This window comes from Drosophila santomea, chromosome X (assembly GCF_016746245.2).
Source record: "Drosophila santomea strain STO CAGO 1482 chromosome X, Prin_Dsan_1.1, whole genome shotgun sequence".
Lineage (NCBI taxonomy): Eukaryota > Metazoa > Arthropoda > Insecta > Diptera > Drosophilidae > Drosophila > Drosophila santomea.
In genome coordinates this window covers 15090287-15113373 of record NC_053021.2, presented here as the reverse complement: position 1 = coordinate 15113373, position 23087 = coordinate 15090287, and the positions used below count along the sequence as shown (strand labels likewise).

The 23087-nt window shown below is 44.1% G+C and overlaps 1 protein-coding gene across 1 annotated transcript; it reads left to right on the top strand.

Moving 5' to 3' along the window:
- The first annotated feature begins 10953 nt into the window (after window positions 1–10953).
- Window positions 10954–16738, top strand: LOC120456824 (protein mab-21). The gene is made up of 2 exons (XM_039643873.1): window positions 10954–12205; window positions 15755–16738. Exons 1-2 carry the CDS (start codon window positions 11458–11460, stop codon window positions 16102–16104), a joined length of 1098 nt encoding a protein of 365 aa, XP_039499807.1. The 5' UTR covers window positions 10954–11457; the 3' UTR covers window positions 16105–16738.
- Window positions 16739–23087: the final 6349 nt, after the last annotated feature.

The window sequence follows — 23087 nt, the reverse complement described above, 5'->3', positions numbered from 1 at the left end:
TTTGAAGTCTAAGAAGGCTATTGAAGTCTAAGAAGGCATTGATCAAACTGAAGGAAGTACCTATGTATGTATGTAACATGCGTTGACAACTTTAGGTACATACACATTTTCAAGGGTCGCAAATGGAAAAAGGGACTGGAGAACTGGAGAACTGGAGAACTGGAGGATACGCCAAAGTCCAGTCCACGAAGATGGATGGCCTTCTTATCTAACGTCCAAAGCGATAAGGCTGATGTCGGTGGAGGCGAGCCAGGTGGATGAGGGTCGGAGATCGGAGATCGGGGATCGGAGATGGAGGATCGGAGATGGAGGATCGAAGTACGGGGTCTCATCTCCATGCTCAAACAGTTGGCGATGGAACGGCGGCTGTCAGCGGACATGGCCAGTCTATAAATCATATGTTCATTGAGCCCACGCCCCCAACTCCCTGAATTTCCAAACGCCTTCGTCTTGGTGACATTCCCCCCCCTCTCTCACTCTCTCTCTCTCTCTCTATATATATGTATATATGTATATACATATGTATAAATAGGTATGTATTTATAGTAGGTTTGCTGCATACCCGCTTTTTATTCGACTACTTTTTATCGTGCTGGATCAAGCGATCAATCCAGCACAGGTAGAAAAAGCAGCAACAACAAGAGAGGGGAAGGGGGAGCAGGGGGAAGGGGGAGCGGGGAAAAACAGGTACAGGTGCATTGATGGCATTTTAATTATTGCGCCCATTGCGACGTTTAGCCAAGCAAACAAGCGAGCGAGCGAAGAAACCAAAACCAACGCCAAGATGGATCTGCCTTTGGAGCCTTGGGATGTGTCCACTTTGGAGCTGCGTTCGTTCGACTTGCAAATATAGCTGGCAGGCGTGAAATTTCCCCAATGCGGTGGGTCCAACCGTACAGTGGGCACTCTGAGATATGAATCGGGACTCTGAGTCGAAGTTGCAGTTAAAGTTGGAGGATGCGAGGCAGGTGAACAAACTGCGCTGCAAGTGTCCGCCCCTCGATAAAGGAACACTTTGCGAGCACTGTAATTTGGCACGGATCGCTATTTGTTTTGCTTGCCCGGCACAGTGGGTCAAATATCATTTTCACACTTGATTTTCCAATGCTTACAGATGCTTCGCGTTCAAAATTCAAGTAGGCGTGCTTTAAAGCGTTATATTATATATCTGAAATTTATTATTTAAATTTGATTAGTAGTAGTTTTTGCATTGCTTTCGTTGTTCATTTAGGCAGGTACCACTGTACGCTGATCGCTGATCGCGACGATCGCACGCACGCACATTTCACTTTATTTATGAGGCGTGCGCGGTGGGCGTGGCCCGCTTGTTGATCGGCGCTACATTCCAGGCCCCGCCACGCCCCTCCCCCCGCCCCTTAACAGCGCCCACTTGCGAGCGTTTTCAATCAACGTTCGTTCCCGGGGCTGCCAGGCGAAGACAAGCGCGGACCACCCTTTTAATGAAGCCCTAATTACAGTCTTTATAACAAAAGGTGATTACCAAAGCAAACCAACAACACCAACAACACCAACTCCAATGCAACCAGAACCGAACTGGGTTTCTGGTTAGGGAATGGGAATGGGCATGGATACTTGGCCATGGGATCGAGATCGGACCACATCAACGGCTCTTTAGCAGAGGGACTGCGTCTGCGGATCTCGCGTCTTCCGCCTTCGGCGCTCTCTGCAGTCTGCAGTCTGGGACTTTGACTTGGGTAGCGACTCCTCCTCCTCCACCTCCTCCTCCAGATCTCCCCAACTCTGCACTGCGCCAATCGCTGCGAGTTAAGTATAGTAGAGTTCTTATCGAGTGATACACTTTTCTGCCAGTGCATTGCCCTGCCGCTTAGCACTGCCCATCATCGTCGCATTATTTATAACTTTTCATGTTTAAATTTGTAATTTTGGCGCACTGCAAGTCAGTGGTGAATCTCGTGACTGGAGCCACTCTTCACCTGGCGATGCCTCCTCCTCCTCCTCCTTCGGAGCCTTGTAAATATTGATTTTAATCGAAATTGCCCTAAATTGCTTGTTTTTCATGTGCTCGGCCATGCAATTTAAGACACTTTTGCTGTGAACAAAACTGCGTGTGGCTGACAAGCGAGAAGCGCACGAAAAATAATGTACAGCTAAAAGTAAAATACAACTTAAAATAATGTACAGCTAAAAATAATATGCAGCTAAAAATAATGTACAGCTAAAAATAATGTACAGCTAAAAATAATGTACAGCTAAAAATAATAAACAAGTAAAAATAATAAACAAGTAAAAATAATAAACAAGTAAAAATAATAAACAAGTAAAAATAATGTACAGCTAAAAATAATGTACAGCTAAAAATAATAAAAAGCTAAAAATAATAAACAGCTAAAAATAATATGCAGCTAAAAATAATAAACAAGTAAAAATAATATACAGCTATAAATAATATACCCTTTTACTCTACGAGTAACGGGTATAAAAATATACAAGTAAAAATAATATATAGCTAAAAATAATATACAGAATACAAACGAGTACTTAGTTTAAATAGAATTTAAAGCAGAGTTGCTTCATCACCACATTAGTTATTATTATTACTATTATATTCTCATGTCGCATATCAGTGCGCTCCTTCGATTCTGCGATTCAGTTCAAAAGCAACCCATTAAATCCATTTGCAAGTAAAACATCAATGCACCGCACATAACCCTATATAACCATATAAACCAGGCGATCTGAGAGCCAACTTGAAAGGATGCCGCCATCCCGCCGACAGAGAGCAACTTATCATGTCCAAATTAAGTTCAATCCCAAGTAAACAAGGCCAGCAACAAGGGGCACTGCAATGGGGCGAAGGGGGGAAACAGTACCAGCTCCAGTAACCAGGACATGGGCGTAGTGGGCATCCTTTAAACAGGAAGATCCAGCAATAGTATGTGAGATTTGGGAATATATAACCCCCCTTTTAAAAAATTCTAGTAACCAGGACATGGGCGTAGTTGGAATCGTTGAAGGAGGAGGTATTAACATAGTATGTAATGTTTTGGAATCTACCCCCCTTTTTCAAGAATTCTAGTAACCAGGACATGGGCGTAGTTGGAATCGTTGAAGGAGGAAGTATTAACATAATATGCTCTCTCTTGGAATCTAACCCCCCTTTGAATCCCCACTCACCACGCACATGACACATATGTCGATTTTCAATTCTTCCTGCCAACTCTATTTGCCAAGAGCCTCTGAGTGGGAGGCTCATAGAGGGGAAAGGAGTGGGAGGGGGGGGGGGGGGGAGGGTTTTTTCTTTTTGGAGGGATTGCTCCACCGAAGGCGCTCAGCTTTTATTTCCCTCTTCATTTCGTTGCTTTGCGTTTCTGTGCTGGGGCCTTTGTTTGAATTAATCGAAGTGATATTTTGCTTGTCCCAAAATAATTTATCCCAGCCGCAGTCACGCTGCCCCAACCCTTTACTCTTACCTACACTGAGCCAAAACTATAGTTAACCTATGCTACAGCTTTCAAACTAAACAAACAAGTATTTATTGAATATAAGTCAGGAGGATTTAAATGAAATTCTTTCTATGTCAATTTGATATTTGTGTGCAATCGTAGAAATATTTCGTTTACCATTCTATAGAAAGCTGATCGTGAGATTATACTAGCTGCCATTTGTTTGCAGTGTAGCGCTGTGCGACTGCCCCAAGCTCCAACTGGAATCGGAGCTGGAGTTGGAGCCTTTATTGGTTTTGCGTGGCTGTTTGGCTGTTGGACTGTTGTTTCCACTTCTCATTGGGGCGAGCGTCGAAAGGCGATGGAGCGAAATATAAATATTCGCCATACGGTGCCCCTTGATGCATTCTGACGTGAGTTGTGGCCTAAGCGCGCGTTATTAACCGCAATTTATGCGTTTTTGAAGAGAGTAACTGCGTCTTTGGTTCTGCCAGCAACTGCGAATGCGAATGCGGCGCCAGCGGTGCTCCCACTCTGGCTCTGGATTCGATTGCAGATCGAACTCCGATCCTTTCTCCAAGCAAATTGATTTCGAACATTCATTATGCGACGCGAAAACGGGGCAGTTCTTTGTTGGATATCCTTAACCCGTGTGTTGCCATTGAATTTCTTGATATTCTTATTCATTCAAAACTTTATATATAAATGAAAAGCGTTGCTATTAGACATGATAACACATTCGCTCAAATGAAGACAAGTGGCAGTCAGCACTTTAGCCGATAATTGTACGTAATTAAACGAATTAAATTGAATTGAATTCATTTCAATTGAAACGCAGTGATTTTCTCGCTTGTCCGATTGTCCATCTCACAATGGAAACGTCCAGTGGATAATGACAGTTCCTGACAGCAGGCTAAGTGTGGATTTCCTTTGGGAAAATACACATTTCGTGTTGCGTTTCACTTTAGTTCATTTTGGATTTGCAAGTTCTCATTAGCATGTTGTTCTCGCTCCGCACCCCTCGTTTTGAGTCCCCAAACTTCTTTTCGCATACGCAGCTGCCGATCGAGTTCGTTGCCTAAGTCTTTCGTTGCGTGCGTGCCACTAAGAAAATGCGCACGAACGAGACACATAGATAGGGAGGGGAAAGGGGAAGGAAAAAGGGGGGCTTGGTCTGAAAGTTTATGTGCAATTAACAAGATTCGCATAAAATTACAAAACTGGCATAATTCAAGATAGCAACATGATCAGCTCTCACAGAACCATCACAATCGAGTTGACGGCGAAGGAGTTTTGCCGGACAAACGGACAAAATAAACGGACAACAGGACAAGGGGACAACGGACAGCAGCTAAATGGCCTGCTAATGGCCTAAAGTGTACTTGCCGATAATATTAAGCACATGTGCATCACTTAGTCGCCTCGCTGAAATTTATTAAGTTCCAATTCCCATTTGTCCGCTGTCCGTTGTCCGTTGTCCGCCAAACGAGAGATAGCCGCTCTCCAAACGGAGATAGTGGGCATAAAATTGTTGAAATTATGAGCGCTGGTAGATGAAATCAATTTACATGCATTCAATTACAAATTGTGAACCATCAGAGACAAGACTCGCTTTCCAGCCTCATCAGTTTGCCAAGTTTATGGCGGGATTTGGGATTTGGGCAGCTCGAAATGGCCAACTGCCTTGTAACTGCCTCGTTTTAACGATCCTGCCCAGAAGATCTCGTCGTGGGTTTGTTGCGACAACTTTTGTGGCGCAGTTAAACGTTTGCATGATTTTGATTTTAATGATGCCACAGATGCCTCGAATCGGATACCAGATACCAGATACGAGATACTCAGATACCACTGACCAGATACGAGATACCACATACCACATACCACTGAGAGAGTTACTCCATGATCCAGGGAGGTGGGACATCCTAATTAGCGACTGGCTGTGATGGCCATCAAAATAAACACTTGTACAATACGAGCCAACTGGGATTGCGACGTGTTTGCGCCATAAATTTGTCAACTTTACAATGGGAAATGCCACCAGCCGGAGGAGGAGGCAGCCAGAAGGGCGGTGTTTAGGATCCCCAAGAGAGAGTGAGAGAGAGAGAGAGTGAGTGAAAGAGTGAGAGAGAGTGAGAGAGAAGGAGAGAACTGTGATCGATGGTCGGCGAGGTGCGGATGAGCTGGGTTGTCCATCGCCGCAATCCTCATGCTAAAAATGCCATTCCAGTTGCGATAATGCAAAGTGGCCTTTGGTAGCCCCATTTCTGGGCCATAATAGCAATTTCATGTTAATGGGCGCCAGCTCCACTTGCCTTATCTTCCAATGCCACTCCGATGCTTCCTCCTCCTCCTTCTCCTTCTGCTCCTTCTGCTCCTTCTGCTCCTCCGCTGCAGCATCACCTCCGATTCCAGATCCTCGCGTTTGGTGGCTCGTTTAGAGGCGACTAATGGCCTAATGGCTCATCAGCGCATGTTGCGCGTTCTGCGGGAATTGCATTAAATGCAAAAACAGAGAACCAAATATCAGCACAACGACTGCCCCACTCGAATATCGTTGCCATAATTTAAATGAAGCCCAGCGATAAGACAGCCTGCATTCCCCGTTGTATATATATATATATATATATATATCCCAACCAGTTGGACTCCTCTTTTTTACCAGACTTCACAGTCCGCAGTGCAGATCTCCGTTTCCTCGACTGACGGTCAGCGCTGCATGTGTTTTTGGTTATAATTTAAATGAGAACGATCGCTAAATGATCTCATTCCCGTCTCGACTTCGAAACCGAATGCTGTGGGAAGATCTCCAAAGTGGCCATGCTGCGCCACATGGCAGGCGCACTGATCCAATGGGGATCACTTAACGCTATTACCTAGCATACTACTCAACTTCAAGTGATAATATTTGATTTTCACTTACTTTTGTTTGTCATCGCTAAAGAGTATAATTTGGAAATCGTAGCATATGCAGCGCTTATCCCTGGCATTAGGCGCATTCTTTAGCTGCAGATTGTGGCCCATGCAATTACCGACTAACTGCTACCACGCAATTACCCCAAAAACCCAACTTCCTTCAACTTTGGGGAACGTGTCAGTGGCTCCAGCTGGAAAGAAGTACAAAGCAGAAGATTACAGCCCGTTGACAAGGCACCAGAGCTGGGATTAATCAATTGCTCTGCAATTATCGGGGGGTAAAAAGGGAGGTGGAGGAGGAGCAGATCCCCAACAGGAAGAGAAAAGGGAACACAGTAAACTGGAACCCATCACGCCGCTCGTACAAAGCCTAATGGCCATAATGAATGGATTAAGCCAGCATTTACGCAAACGCGTTGATATTTCCTCTGACCAAACAAAATATAAATCGAGCCAACTACATGGGACCTGTCCAAATCAAAGGGGGGGGTGGCTTGCAGGGGGGAGTGCCTTAACAATTTGCATGTTCCTGCCCCCCCTGAGCCGTTGCTTGCATCTTGGCATCTACTTAATTTCAAGTTGTCCGCGGAAAAACTTAAGCATATTTAACCGCATGTCGCTGATTTTAATGGCGCTGCTTGGGCGAGAGGAGCGTATCTGTATATATGTATATACATATGTATGGTGGGTTAAGATTGAGGGGGGGGGGATGGGGAACTTGGGGCAAGCGAGCTTGTTCTTCAGTCTCATTTCGTGGCGACGCTCACGCATATTCCGCATATGCAGACGACGCGCGACGGGATGCAGGCGCCACTTGGCCAGCAAGCAGAGTCAGTTGCTGGGTTCCGGGCATCTCGACATCTCTGGGTCTCCACTGGGTACATGGGTAGATGGGCAAGGGCTCCAGGGCGGGCTAATGCCAGGTAAATGTTAAGCGCGGAATGCCATTGCCCTCGTTGCAGCCAGCTGACCTTTGCACATGCCACACCATCGCTTTCGATTCCCAATTCGATTCCCGTCTCCAAAAGGGTCAGCCAGGGCGGGGGAAGGGGTCAGCCAGGAGGGGGGTAAATCAGGAGCATATACATGTATATACATGTGATACTTGTGTGTACCGCAGAGAAGCGCCAGCGATTGTCTTCATCAAAAACGCTGCCTGTCAACGGGGCCATCATATCGAATGACAAACTCGAGTGCACAATAAGAAAGGCTTAAAGCATTCAGAAGAAAAAAGAGAAAATACAAAAAAAGTATACAAAGGAATGAAGAGAAGGATGAGAAAAGGTTATATATACCGGGATTATCAGGGCTCCGGCCAGTTCAATCGGAAAATGATCGATGAGCGATCGTGGCAAGGTGCATCTTTGTTTGGCCTAATTAAGCCGAGTTATTTAAGCTGGCTGCCCATCCTTTCCACACACACTCCGCACTCCATTCGATTGGGAGTCAAGAGTTCGGGGTACCAGTGGTTTCCTTTGAGGTAACCCGATGATATAGTCACGTAATCCAGCCGACAAACGTGTGTGGCTTCTAGGAAGGAATGTTTGAAAGCTTTCCAAATCCTACATCTAATCTAGGGTATTATGTTTCCATTGATTGATAACCCGCTTGTATTACTTTCAATCATTTATTTGATAGTCCTAGAAGTCCTGGAAGCATCCTTCCTTTTGGAAGCACCACAAAGTTGCCAACTCTGCCTGCAGACCAAATGTATCTCCTGCTTGCATCTCGTGGTCCGAATCTCCGGATAAATGAACATGTCCGCGTCAAAGTGTCGCCCCTGCGAAAGCGCCACAAAGGCGCTGGAAAGGATCAGGAGGGGATCAGTAGGAGACAGGAGGGAACAGCGGGGTCAGAGTGTCGTGTAGGAACAGCGGCAGCTGCTGGACATCCCATGCCCCGGCAAAGGGAATGGGAATGGGAATGGAATGGCAGGGAATGGAGAAAAGCAGGGGAGGATCGCCGGGCGAAGGGTTGTTGCTGCTGCCAGCGATTGCAATCTTTGTGCTGCAGTTGTCGCTTCTGTTTCTGTTTTTCGGTTTCTTGTGCTGCTCCTGCTTCTCCTCCTCCATCTCCTGGTTCTCCTGCACCAGCGGATGCTCCTTTTCCTGCTTAATTTTCCGCCATTTGCTCATTTGCTGCACAACCAGAAAGCGTATGTGTGCTACAGAGAAAGAAGAGCCATTAAATTAATTAAAATAATAGAAATATATAAATATAGATATATATAGATATATATAATTAAAATAAATAAATGAAAAGTTTCTATTGGAAATATACTTCTGCTTACCTTGTTTATATACAAAGGACAGTCCACTTTTTTGCGGTGCAGATGCTGGGCGGGATTGAAGGTGGAGATCTCGTGCAGCTGATAAGCAGCGCCTCCCGATGAAGTCGTTTTTTTTTTTGTATTTTTTTGTGTTTTTTTGGGAATCCCGAGAGCCGGCGACATACACAATTTAATTAAAGACGCGACTACCGGATAGGATTGCATCGGAAACTATCGCCGATCGATCGAATCGCGGATCGCGGATTGAGGATCGCGGATTGGGGAATCGGTGACACGCATAAGTCCTGCACATCGATGCTAAAGATCCAATGATATCGGCAACTCCTTTACGGTCCTCTTGAGTAGCTGACCTTGGGCACTAATGAAGATCTCGTCGAGACGCCGCTGCTGCGGCTGTTGCATAATTCATTTCCAATTTATACGCCATAAAAGCGATAATGGCCGCAATTAAGTTCGTGTTCCTTTGATAATTTTCCACATTTACGCGGCCATTAAAATGATTCCGAACGCATTTTTCAGACCCTCCTATCAGCTCGCCTCATTTCCATTTCCATTCTAGGTGCCCATACCTCTAGCCATACCCATACCCCATACCCATGCCCATGCCCATGACCATGCCCATTCCCATTACCGTTCCCAATCCCCGACAGGCTCCATTCAACGCTTATCTCGCAGCGGCGTGGAGTTGGGTAAGAGCAACTGGGGGAATTGGGAATATTGCATAGGTATAGCCATAGGATATAGCCATGGTATATAGGCATAGTATAGTCCAACCCCGAGGTGTTAATTAGCATTATCTTAATGCACGTTCCGGCACACAGTTCAAATTGAATTATACATAATAATTTGTCCGCCGCTCTTTAAAGTGCAACTTAATGTTCCAGCGGACAGCCCATCTACTACATCTCCATCTTGCTCCCTGGCCCTGGAACTTGGACTTCTCGTCTCCAGTTCCTGGTCTCCGGAGTAGGGGTCAGTGGTGACCCCAAAACTTGGACGCAGCGCAAATATGGTGGAGTTCCCGAGGAGGTGGGGAGAGTCCAGAGAGCTCGTGTTAAGCGCTCATTAATCACATTAGATATGCATTAATTCGGTAAGGAATTCAATGGCGTGTAGCCGAGCGAAAGAGACGGCGACAGTGGGGGGTGGGAGTGGGAGAGAAATAGATACTTCTCGGGCGAAAGAGAAGGAACCATTACTTTTAGCTTACTTAGCTTTCAGGTCTACAGTTCTAGGATAAAAGCCAATAATTGTGTTAAACAACTTCCATTTGAATTATATCGTTTATAGAGGAGTGATCCTATAGTTTGCCTAAAATGGCAAATGAAAATATACGAAAAATGAATGGAAAATGAAAAGTTTTGTATTTACTATACGATGTTAGAACTGAGTTCGGAAAGGTAGGACATTGAAAGATGCAACCAATTTCAGCCAAGTTATGAGTTACAAGTTATAAATTATATATGTATATTGACTTTTATCATTTAACAAACTTGTGTCACCATTTTGGGCTACTCACACTGGAGGAGCAAACAAATCAATATCTATAATCCCGGATCCTGTTTATTTTTGCCACTGTCTGGCACATTAGACGTGTCCTGCGACGCCCAACCCCCAAGAATAAAAACCCCCAACCCCCAAAAATAAAAACCCCCAACCCCCAAGAATAAAAACCCGCAACCCACAAGAAGAACCCCACAATTCCCCAATAATTCATGCAGTTCACCGTTTCCACCCACCACAAAGGCAACAACAACCCCAAGAGCCCAAAACAAAGCAAATAAAGCGAAAAGAACAAACAAACAAACGAGGTGAGCACTCTGTATGGGTGAGTATCTGTGTGAGCGAGCTGATGCCCGGCTGCGAGTGTGTGTGCGTGAGAGAGAGTGCCAAAGGGGGCGGAGCCAAAGGAAGGGTGGCTCAAAAGCGGCGCTTATCTACGCAAATATAACTCTATAGAATAAACTATAGCCAAAGATCTGCAGGCGATTTTTTCATGTGTGCTATGTGTGCTATATGTGCTTTATGTTACTTTATGTTTTTGTTTGTTTTCCAAATTACAGCTATAATGCGAGAGAGAGTGAGTGAGAGAGAGAGAGCGAGAGCGAGCGGCACAGCCATGTTGGGGAGCAGGCGCGAAAAAGAGAAAGAGCGAGAGAGAGTGAGAGCGCGCTCGCGTGGCTGGGGCTGTCTCGCTCGCACGCGAAAAGGGGAGCCCAGCCGGGCAGCGCAGCCAGCGGCGGCAGCGACGTCGACAGCGACCGAGGCTGAGGCAGTTTTCTTGCGGTGCGCCCGCCATTCGAAATCAGTCAATGTTCAGTTGACGGCGCGAGAAGACGCGGGAGAAAGAGAGCGGAGAATTGGAGAGCTAAAAGCTATAGTTAGGAATCAGCTACAAGATACAATCAAACAAGATACAAGATACAATCGAATAAGATACAAGATCAAGATCATACAAGATACAAGATACAATTATACAAGATACAATCATACAAGATACAAGTTAGAAGATAGAATCCCCGTCGCCGAATCGAAGCTTCCTCTATGTCAACGCTATAAAAGATTGCAAAGCTCGCAAGAATCGCAGAATCAAAAGAAAGAATAGAAACTAATTCAATCAAGTTGCAGTACCGTCGCTGTGCCGTTACAATTATTTATTGTTTTTTGTGTGTGTGAGTGCGTGTGTGTGCGTGTGTGCGTGTGTGACTGACTACATGTGTGCCTCGTAGGTAATGAGTGCAGTTGGCAGCAGTGATTCCAGCAGCAGGAGCAGAGACTAAAAGACTTTGGGCGCCACACGAAAAAAAGTAGTGCCCCGCCGTGTGGAGAATGCTGGTGCCGTCGGACATGATTGCGGCACAGTCCAAGATGGTATACCAGATGAACAAGTACTGTGCGGACCGCGTCCAGGTGCGCAAGGCGCAGATCCACAAGCAGATCCAGGAGGTCTGTCGCATCGTCCAGGATGTGCTCAAGGAGGTGGAGGTGCAGGAGCCGCGCTTCATCTCCTCGCTGAACGACTACAATGGACGCTTCGAGGGATTGGAGGTTATATCGCCCACCGAATTCGAGATCATCATCTATCTGAATCAAATGGGTGTGCTCAACTTTGTCGACGATGGCACACTGCCCGGCTGTGCCGTGCTCAAGCTGAGTGACGGCAGGAAGCGCTCCATGTCACTGTGGGTGGAGTTCATCACGGCCAGTGGTTATCTGTCCGCCCGCAAGATCCGCTCCAGGTTCCAAACGCTGGTGGCGCAGGCATGCGATAAGTGCGCCTATCGCGACATCGTCAAGATGATCGCCGACACCACGGAGGTGAAGCTGCGCATCCGGGAGCGCATCATCGTCCAGATCACGCCCGCCTTCAAGTGCGCCGGCCTCTGGCCAAGATCCGCCTCCCACTGGCCGCTGCCGGGCATCCCCTGGCCGCATCCGAACATCGTCGCCGAGGTGAAGACCGAGGGATTCGACATGCTCTCCAAGGAGTGCATCGCACTGCAGGGCAAGAACTCCGCCATGGAGGGCGATGCATGGGTGCTCAGCTTCACCGACGCCGAGAACCGGCTGCTCCAAGGTGAGTTGCCGTCGGGAAATCTCTGATTGGCTGTACCGCCCATCTCCATGTGGGGGCTTCTCGTGATAGAGACGGGGGGGGTAGAGCTCTTAACTATCTACACACACACACTAGCTGAAAGTATTCCAAAGAAGCTTATGATTCTAACAGTTACATAGTTGCATTGCCTTGGCTTAAAGCATCCCGCTATCTTTCAAATTTATCATATATTAGTAGCACATTTCACGCCTTTCAATTTATTACTATAGAAGTGGGATATCATTAGATAGATACATGTATAATCTTTCCTTACTTCCCTAATCGGATATGAAATGAGTACACTCTGATTTCTCTCAGTGCCGCATGAGTGGCTACCGTATTGCGGGCATGTTTTGGGCAGTGCCTCCAGTGTCGTCCCCCAATCAGTAATCAGTGACACACTTAAGCTGAATTGATTTATTCCCATCAAATCAGCGACTTGGTCTTGATACGCCCGTAATTGGTTGTAAATTAACCGTGCGACGGAGAAACATCGTATCATTTTGAAGATCTTTCAGCTGGCTGGGAGAAGAATGAAGTGGAGCTAACTTCCATTTCGGTTTTAGGTGATCGGTTAGCACAGTAAATGGATTTCAAGCTTACTACGAACACTAAATGAATTCAAATCAGTGGATTGTCTAAGGATGTGGGAACTGGATTAAAGAATGGATTAAAGAGATTAAAGGCTTCTCTAAACGATGTATCATATTTGATTGGTTGTAAGAGACAAGATATCTTAAGAAAACACCCTACCTTTTGAGCTTAGTATCTAAAATCGATGTACAACACACACAATCACCTTGCAGCGATGTCACATGGAATCTGCATAGTTGGGCGGCAAATTGCACTGCAGACTCAATTCAATTAGGCAGGGCGATAAGATGGCCGTCGATTAGTGGGTATCCGTATCCTCCGTACACTCCCATTGAGTCCACTCGACGACGACTGCCGAACGAGACATGCGATTATCGGACGCAGATATGATATGAGATACGAGCCAGCGTCGCCCAGTTGGCTACGATCATAAATCTGATGTTCGATCGTTTGGTTGAGGGGGGAGTCTCAATACTTCGTACCCGGGGAGTTGGAGTCTTCAGCTCTTTGGTTTTTTAGCTTCTCGGTTTCTCAGTTTTTTCAGTTTTTTTTTTTCAGTTTTTTTTTTTCTTGGTTTTGGTTATTTGGTCGCAGCGCGACAACGCACACAAATCTGCTGATCACCGAGAGATAAGCGCAGTCTCGCGGTAGTCGTAGTCCCAAGGCAGTTAGACGGTTAGTTGCTCGGACTATGGAGCTATAGAGCCACAGAGCTGCAGAGCCACAGTGGAGCTACAGAAGTAGAGAAACAGGTTTCTGTATGAACAATGCCAATGGCGGGGCCATAAATAAGTTTCTAAACGATTTTATAAATATTTTAAATCTCGGCGATTAGATAAAGTCAACAAATAAATAAAACAACAGCGAGCCGGGCATGAGATGACACACACACACACACACACACACACACACATGGGGGCAAGCAAAGGAAACATAACGAAAGAGGTAGAAAGATTGGATTTTGGGGTTTGGGGTTTGGGTTTTGGGGATTGGGAGCCAAAAGCTGGAAGTCGAGGCAAAAGAGGGAAACAGAAAATCAAGCCAGAAACAGAAACCAAATTCAAAATCAAAATCACAACCAAAACCAAACTTAAAACCAAAACTGAAACTGAAACCCAAATCAAAAACCATTCAACGATCTCTGATCGATATTGATCCGACTTTTTCACCCGCGTGTTTGTCATTTAATTTAATGACTCCCAGACTAACTTTCTTCTGGATTAAGGTGCGGTACATAAGTGTAACGATCGCAAACTATAATTATAATTAGCACGCTCACTGGCAGCTCCAAAATTAACGTCCACTTGACATGGCATCGATTTCGATTGGCACTTGGAATCGCAAATCGCACTTCTCTCGCCCCCACAAGTCGAGTGCCAATATTGTGGCAATATCGTTCACCATTGATTAGTCCAAATGTGAAGCGCAATCCGGAGCAAGAAGCTCCGGAGCGGGGTAAAAAAAAAAGAGCCGTAGACGTGATTATCGGACCGGAGCCGAGATTAGCCCGGCTGACATCGTGCCAACGTAGCCATGATTTATGTGCTCCAACGCACTGGGGCCACAATAAATTAGGAATCAGACCGCGTTTATATGTATGTACCTGTGTACGTCCGCCTCTCGAAGGAGAAATGGAAACCAGAACATAAGTACCCCATATACGTACGTATATGGTTGATCAATCAAACTGAAGGGGGGAGGGGGAGGGCGGAGAATATGGAGAGTGTTTTGATATTTGCACGGGTATAACTCGAAAGTACTCAGTAATACCTATCTATAGAAAGTAATATCATTTCAGTAGCATGGAACTATCTATAGAAAGTAGTATTCTTTCAGCAGTTTAAAAACTATCTATAGAAAGTAATATCATTTCAGCAGTTTAAAAACTATCTATTGAATGTAATATCATTTCAGCAGTTTAAAAACTATCTACAGAATGTAATATCATTTCACTAAAGGGAACTAGAACTATAACTAATATAATTTCCCCCGAAGGACCTACCACTAGAATGTAATATCATTTCACTAGTGGGAACTTTCTATAGAATGTCATATAATATCATTTAACCTTAATGAACTATCTACAGAATGTAATATCATTTCACTAGAGGGAACTATCTATAGAATGTCATATAATATCATTTCACCTTAATGAACTATCTACAGAATGTAATATCATTTCACTAGAGGGAACTATCTATAGAATGTCATATAATATCATTTCACTAGAGGGAACTATCTACAGAATATAATATTATTTCACTAGAAGGACCTATCTACAGGATGTAATATCATTTCAGCAGTAAGACCTATCTACAGAATGTAATATCATTTTACCAGCAGGACCTTCAATGCATTATCTCTTAGACTTACTGCCACTTTGCATATAGAGTATACCTTTCCACACTTTTACTTGATATCAGCACAAAAGGCATGAGGCAGGTTTCGAGAATCGCCAAGCTTTCTCAAGTGCTCCAAATGGTGATGCACTTGAGATAGAAAGCGTTCCACTGACCAAGCCCATCGATCAGTGGCTGTTTCACTGACTAAGAACGATTCAACTATAGGGGTTCTGTCAAAATCGTTTCAAATCAATAGTGCTCGACTCGTATCGATGGCATCGAATGGACATAATGATGCATTGGGCCAAGGGGCAGACTGTGGAGCACGAAAAAGAAACCATTGTGGTCCTTACTAGCAAGTTCTAGCCACTAACTTTGGGTTTTTTATAGAACTGATAGAATCGTAATGAGAATTGATTAGGTTTAAGTGCACTTAAGCATTTTCTTATACTTGCTTGCAATGATATATTTATATTTACCATATATATTATACATATATGTACCATAATTCCCATACAAAACCTGAAAGTTAGAGGCATTACCTTTACTGAGTACTGATCAACTCCTTTCCATTTGCGAATCATCCAAATTCCAGGAGCGAGTCGACGACGCTGCCTGAGCATCCTGAAGACCCTGCGAGATCGGCACCTGGACCTGCCCGGCAATCCGGTGACGTCGTACCATCTGAAGACCCTGCTGCTCTACGAGTGCGAGAAGCATCCGCGCGAGATGGAGTGGGAGGAGAACTGCATCGCGGACCGCATCAATGGGATATTCCTGCAGCTGATATCCTGCCTGCAGTGCCGCCGCTGTCCGCACTACTTCCTGCCCAACATGGATCTCTTCAAGGGCAAGTCGCCGGGTGCCCTGGAGAATGCGGCCAAGCAGGTTTGGCGGCTCACCCGGATCATGTTGACCAATGTCCGTTGCCTGGAGGAGCTGTAGGAGCTGTAGGAGCTACTACTACTACTATCCCATTGAAACCATTGGAGCTGGGGCCTTCTGTGTTTTTTTTATGCGCCTTTTGTTATTAACTGATGTGTTTTTTTTTTTTTTTTATTTGTACAACTAAAGACAAAGGATCGCAAGGATCAAAGGCGATGGGCGGGATCAAAGAAAGGAGAAAAGAAAGTAGAAAGTAGAGAGAGAGAGAGAGAGAGAAAGCAGTGAAATTGTAACCCAAATACTATTTGATATTTCGCTAGATCGTAACTTAAGTTTAGGTGCTTTCGAAAAGTATACGCCGCTTACAGAGTTTCCTATAATTAGAGCATACTTAGTGTTATCCATTTAGATCGTCATTGTCGCAAAACGCACACAAGTTACCAACTAGTTACATTTGTATGTACGATATATATATATTGTATATATAATATATCACTTTTTTTTTTTATTCGGCCCAATTTGCTAATAGCAAAAGAGTGCAGAGCAAAATTAGCTAAATTAGCTGTAAGTCCAATGAAACTGAGACAGCCGAGCGGTGGAATATTTCCCCGTCGGTGCTAAATTATTTATTCTATGTTTTTGCCTTCTTCTTGTGAGTTTAGTCAATAAAACGTAAGTTTTTCAATGAATTCAAGCAGTATTTTGACTATTTTTGGGGGTTAATTATTTTCCATTTTTTTAAGAACAATTGCAGTGATAGTTAATGCCCAGCTATTGGCCATGGAATATAGTCTGTATATGGCCATTTTGTGTATGCGGAATATCTGTCCAAAGCTGCCAACTTCTCGAGGGTCTCGTCCGTCGATCAACGGCTGGTCCTTTGATGTTTTGCCGACTTTATTGATAGGCCACGATTGCGATGATTTCGATGATTTCGACGATGGACGAGGGACTGTGTGGAAAATGTCAGAGGCTGACATTTCGTTGGCCGCCGACAGGTTGCGCATTTTAATTGCGAATTAACAGCGATTCCGCGGACAGCTAACAATCCCAATAAACTACAAACTGCGTGTGCCACGCCCACCGCTCAACGCCCACCACTGAGTCAGAATGAAGAAAAGATATATTGGCGTTTTCCCATCGAATCGATGAAACATTTTGGTCACGTGTCTGTTTTCGTTTTGGTTTCGACTTCGGTTTCGGTTTCGGTTTCAGCATCGAGCGACAGACATAACATTCAAATTAAACTTTATGTCATTCATAAATTAAATCATTTAATTTTTACCCCATTGTTGTTTCGTGATGTTACTTCTTCAGCACGACTGTCCACTTTTGCGGCTCTCTTCATTATTTTTAGCCTTAATTTATACTTTATTTGCGGCCAAGTTGATTTATGCATGTGCGGCTTTTGTATTTTATAGTTGTAAATTACCCTGCAAATGACAATTGCGCAGGCGACACGACAGTCATGCCAAAGAAAACGTAGTAGTCGCACCTCTGCATACCCTTTTATGCTCATTTTTAACTAGGTGGTAAGTATGTGATTTAATAGTTTGTTATAACCATTCAAGTGATTTTCTAGTTGCGTGACAAGCCGCAAGATATTATATTTTATGTGAGCAATTTCAATTTCCACTTCGATTTCGATGCCAACACATTCACATTCGGATCGTATCGTATTGAATGGATAGAATTTATTCAGGTGGGCGATTCGGTTATGGCCATTTATGACGGCGTCGATTTTGGATCAACTCGATTGGGCCAAATTCGAATGAAATGGCTTTTATCTTTCATTTCGGGTTGTTAACCGCCTAGTTGCGCTTTTAATGAGTTGTGTTTTATTGGCATTGATTTGCATTTTAATGTCGCTTTTTTTCGCAAAATTTATTATTTGTTGTCTTGTTTTTTCTTGCTTTTTGTTTTGCGTATTTTGTTTGTTGTTTATGTATATACAAATGTATATATTGCGGCAGACATTGTTTGATCCGCCGCTTCCCACACAAATTAAACCATAATTAATAAATGATAATTTGGCAATCGGTCGATGATGATCCCCACTTACCCCTTTGGCCCACAAGCTGCCCAATTTCCATGCAATTTATATACGTTTTAATGGCCGCAAAAGCAAATTTTATGAACATCCCATAATCGCATTTTAAACACACAATTTGTCACCGAAGAAGAAGGGGTTCTTCTTGCTGCTTCACCCACTCGCAAAATGGGCAAAGTAATTCGGGAATATTCATTTTTAATTCCACATTTCAACTTTTCCTTTTCTTTTATGGAAGTTCGGTTTCCCTTTAATATTATTAATACATTTTTGAGCTCAACTGATCAACTGGTGCGTGCAAGGCATTTCGCACTTCATTGCGTGACAAATTGGCGGAAAATCCACACACACTCCTGCTATATACTTATATATGCTATATACTTATACATATTATATAAAATAAAAGAATTATATATACCAGTTAAATCTGGCGCTGAACTTGAGGACCGCACTTCTGACCGCCTGTCAGCCAGCCTGTCCCAATCCCAATCCCCTCCAATCCCCTCCAATCCAATCCAATCCCCTTCATCTCCCTCCACCGCTGGCAAATCAAAACAAATGTTTTATTTAAATGGTTAATTTGATCGGGCGAGAGCATCTGTGCCGGCTTGTTGGCGATGGCCAAATGAGCAGCTTACAAGGAGATGATGAGGCCCGAGGTACACAAATGGCTGCCAAATCGTGAGAATTGCATTTGGAATGCCACCAAGCCAAGTGGATTGGATTCGGTTTGCTGAGTTCTTTGGGTTCCTTTAGGTTTCCTTGGCTCTTTGGTTCTTTGGCTCTTTTGGGGCACCTGGCAGGGGATTTTAATTTGCTGGCTTCAATCAAACTGCAGCAGGATGGGGCAGCAGGATGGGGCAGCAGGATGGGGCAGCAGGATGGGGCAGTGGAGGCATTGGAGGCAGTGCATTAAACCTGCAAATATGCTGCTGAGCTGAGCTGAGGGATGAGCTGGCATTGGCTACACTGGCACAAATCTAGGCGCAACATCATAAACATTTTTTACGCTATGAAACGCATGTTTTGTTGCCTGGCTGGCTGATGATTGTAGATTTAACATGTTTATAGAGCTACGATTTATATTTATAGCAGCTACAAATTAAGTGGATTTTTTTGCAGTGCATAATTGTGCTTCTGCAGCGAGGATCACGCGAAGCTCAACTGCGTGAAGGTCGGAGTAGCATGCGGATGGACATGGACATGGGATGAGTACAAGGATGAGGATGAGGGCGACCACGGCGCTTGCCACTTAGCATAAACGGAAGACGAGGGCACCAGTGGAAGTAGGAGTTCCACTCCCAGTGCCAGTCCCAGTTCCAGATCCAGATCCACTCCACTCCATGCCAAGGCAAAGGCAAAGGCAAAGGCGAAGGCGAATGCGAAGTGAGCCACGACCTGTGTGGCCGCTGCATCAGGGTAACAAGCTGTAATTAGAGCCTCTTAGCCTGTCATCGCCAGCGTGCTTGATTATAGCCTTTTGACAAAAAGCAAATATTAATTTAATACATCCGAGGGAGCGAGGAGCAGCCAGGCAGTGACTGCCCCAGGGCAGCCTCTCCAGTCCGAGAACTGCAAGTGGAGGAGCTGCAAGTGGAGGAGCTGCAAGTGGAGGAGCTGCAAGTGGAGGAGCTGCAAGTGGAGGAGCTGCACCCATTGTGGCTGATAAATTTCACTGCGCTCACAGGTGACAGTGAACGCGATCAACGGAGCAACTGAAAGGAACACCCAAGCCAAAATTTATAAAAGTTGACATCTATGAACATCCAAGTTTAGCACTCGTTTCTCATAATTCAAATGGACAATTCAAACGACAAATTCGTATCAAAAAATGCATATTAAAAGCATTGCCCTTATCGATCCAACTAAGCCGTGCTATCAATTAACATGATTGGGCTCCCAAAAGAAAGCAGAAACAGTACAAGGTAACCAAGTTACCATACTCCATACACCATACACCATTTACCAGTTACCATACACCATTTACCATTTACCAGTTACCTTTTACCAGTTCTCAAAGACAGCAGCTCACGTCGTCGGCTTGGCTTCGTCATACGCCCTTCTTTTGATTTTGATTTTGATTTCAATTTTTTGATTTTTTGATTTTTTTATTTTCACATTTTCTTTGTTTTTGGGCCAAAAACAATGGGTTCAAACGGCTGCGCTTCAGCGGAAAAGCAAAAGGAAAAAACGGCCCTAAATCAATCACAGGCGGCGACATGTCAACAGTCGTGGGGATCGGCATAGGAATCGGGATGGGGATGGGGATGGAGATGGGGATGGGGATCGAGATGGGAATGGAGATGGGGATCATGAATTGAAATGGAAATGGAGACGGCGGGGTGTACATACTCGTACATATATGTATATATCTAGTGGGGCAACTGCCGCGTCCAGGCGAAAATGTCAACGTGATCGTGGCATCTTGAAAAGGGCCGCCGCCTCGCTTATATTGGCCATCCAATCTGGCCAAGTGGAAGAGAAGGGGATCCGGGATCCGGGATAGGGATAGGGATCGGTATGGGGATCCTGCCCTTTTTCATGAAGCAACAAGAACGTGGCCACATTTTCGGCCTCTCTGTGTGCGCGTGATATCTGAACTACGAAATTGAGATCGATTCCGCGCTACGTGTCTGAAATGAGAATCGCACTCGGTTTCGGAATCAAAATCAAAATCAAAATCGAAGTCGGAATCAGAATCAGAATCACCAAGAGGAGTCCAAGCAGCAACAAATGCCTGGCGTTGTAACGATAAATTATGATATTATTTGAAATTAATGTTAAGTAAAATGACATCAGTGGGCCTCCACTCCACTCTTCTCCGCCCAACTGGCGTGCACTTGTCCACCAGATCGCTGGATGGAACCAAAACCAAAAGGAAAACAAGAGAGAACGCTATAGTCGAGTTCCCCGACTATCTGATACCCGTTACTCAGCTAGTGTAAGTGCGAAGGACAGTTTTTGGCGGTTTGTGGGCGTTAGAGTGGGCGTGGCCAAAAGTTTTTTGGCAAATAGATAGAAATTTACAAGACTAATACAAAAATGAAAAAATATCAAAACATTTTTCAAAAGTGTGGGCGTGGCAGCTTTGGGCGGTTTGTGGGCGTTAGAGTGGGCGTGGCCAAAAGTTTTTTAGCAAATAGATAGAAATTTACAAGACTAATACAAATATGAAAAAATATCGAAACATTTTTCAAAAGTGTGGGCGTGGCAGCTTTGGGCGGTTTGTGGGCGTTAGAGTGGGCGTGGCAAAAAGTTTGTTGGCAAATCGATAGAAATTTACAAGACCAATACAAAAATGAAAAAATATCAAAACATTTTTCAAAAATGTGGGCGTGGCAGTTTTGGGCGGTTTGTGGGCGTTAGAGTGGGCGTGGCAACCTGAATCGACAAACTTGCGCTGCGTCTATGTCCCTGGAGTCTGTATACTTAATCTCAACTTTCTAGCTTTTGTAGTTCCTGAGATCTCGACGTTCATACGGACAGACGGACAGACGGACAGACGGACAGACAGACGGACGGACAGACGGACATGGCCAGATCGACTCGGCTACTGATCCTGATCAAAAATATATATACTTTATATGGTCGGAAACGCTTCCTTCTGCCTGTTACATACTTTTCAACGAATCTAGTATACCCTTTTACTCTACGAGTAACGGGTATAAAAAGATCTCAACTGCATTCGTCACAATTAATATTCCAATCAGATGATGAAGGAACACATGTCCGCGAGTAGGCGATGTCGAGGCTCCAGTCCGCAGAACCGATGGATGGCACACTGTGAAAAACGGGGAGCAATTGATTAGGCGAATCAAACTAGCAATTGGATATGGAAATGTATAACTAATAATGTTTACTATAGTTACTTTTACCAGCGATATATCTAATAATCTTATTATAGTTAGCTTTACAAGAGATGTATCTAGCAATCTTATTATAGTTACTTTTCTAGCAATTGAATATAGAAATGTATATTTAATATTCTTCTTATAGTTACTTTTACTAGCGATTGGATTTAGAAATGTATATATAATAATCTTATAGTTACTTATACTAGTGATTGGATATAGAAATGAATATCTAATAATCACATTACTTTTACAAGCTATATAAAGCTAGTAATCTAACTATAGTTACTTTACGATTATAGTTACTTTTACTAGCCATTGGATTTAGAAATGTATATCTAAACATCTTATTATAATTACTTATACAAGCGATATATCTAACAATTTTATTATTGTTACTTTTACTAGCGATATATCTAATAATCGTATTATAGTTACTTTTACTAGCGATATATCTAATAATCTTATTATAGTTACTTTTACAAACGATATTTCTAATAATCTTATAATAGCTACTTTTACAAGAGATTGGATATAGAAATATGTACCTAAATATCTTCTTATAGTTACTTTTGATATTACTTTTTTTACTTTTTACTTTAGTTACTTTTTCTTTGAGATGCGCCCCAGAACTTCCTACATCTTACACCTAGAATTTTTAATCTGAAAAGTACCCCATGTTTTTCGCCCAGTGTAGCGGTGGGTTTTAAACCTTGGGCGGCGGTGGCGCATGCGCAATGAGTGGAGGCCAAAAAACAAAAAACAAAAAACTGAACCAAATGGGCTTTACGGGCATGGATGGCATGGTATGGAGAATCGATGATGAGAGGATGCGATGCACTGGCTCTTCACTGGCTTTTCACTGGCGGATCGTGTCGCTGATTTGTTCGCTGTCATAATTCAATAAAGTAGTCAAATGTCAGAGGGACTTGAGCAAAAAGCGCCGGTACGTCAACAACTGAAGTTTCCACCGATCTGCGATCTGTGATCTCCAATCCGCTCCACTCCGCTCCATCTCCGCTCCATCTCCGCTCCATCTCCGCTCCATCTCCGCTCCCCGATCCTCCAGTGATCCTGCAGATCAAGAAGTAGCACCACACACACGGCACCAGCGCCGGGTTAATGGCCATAAACGCAAATCC

What these genes read in the sequence shown, in the direction of transcription:
- LOC120456824 (XM_039643873.1), top strand. Translation starts at nt 11,458, where the DNA reads ATGCTGGTGCCGTCGGACATGATTGCGGCACAGTCCAAGATGGTATAC. An exon ending in CGAGAACCGGCTGCTCCAAG is followed by an intron (nt 12,206 to 15,754) that starts GTGAGTTGCCGT and finishes TCCAAATTCCAG; the next exon opens with GAGCGAGTCGACGACGCTGC.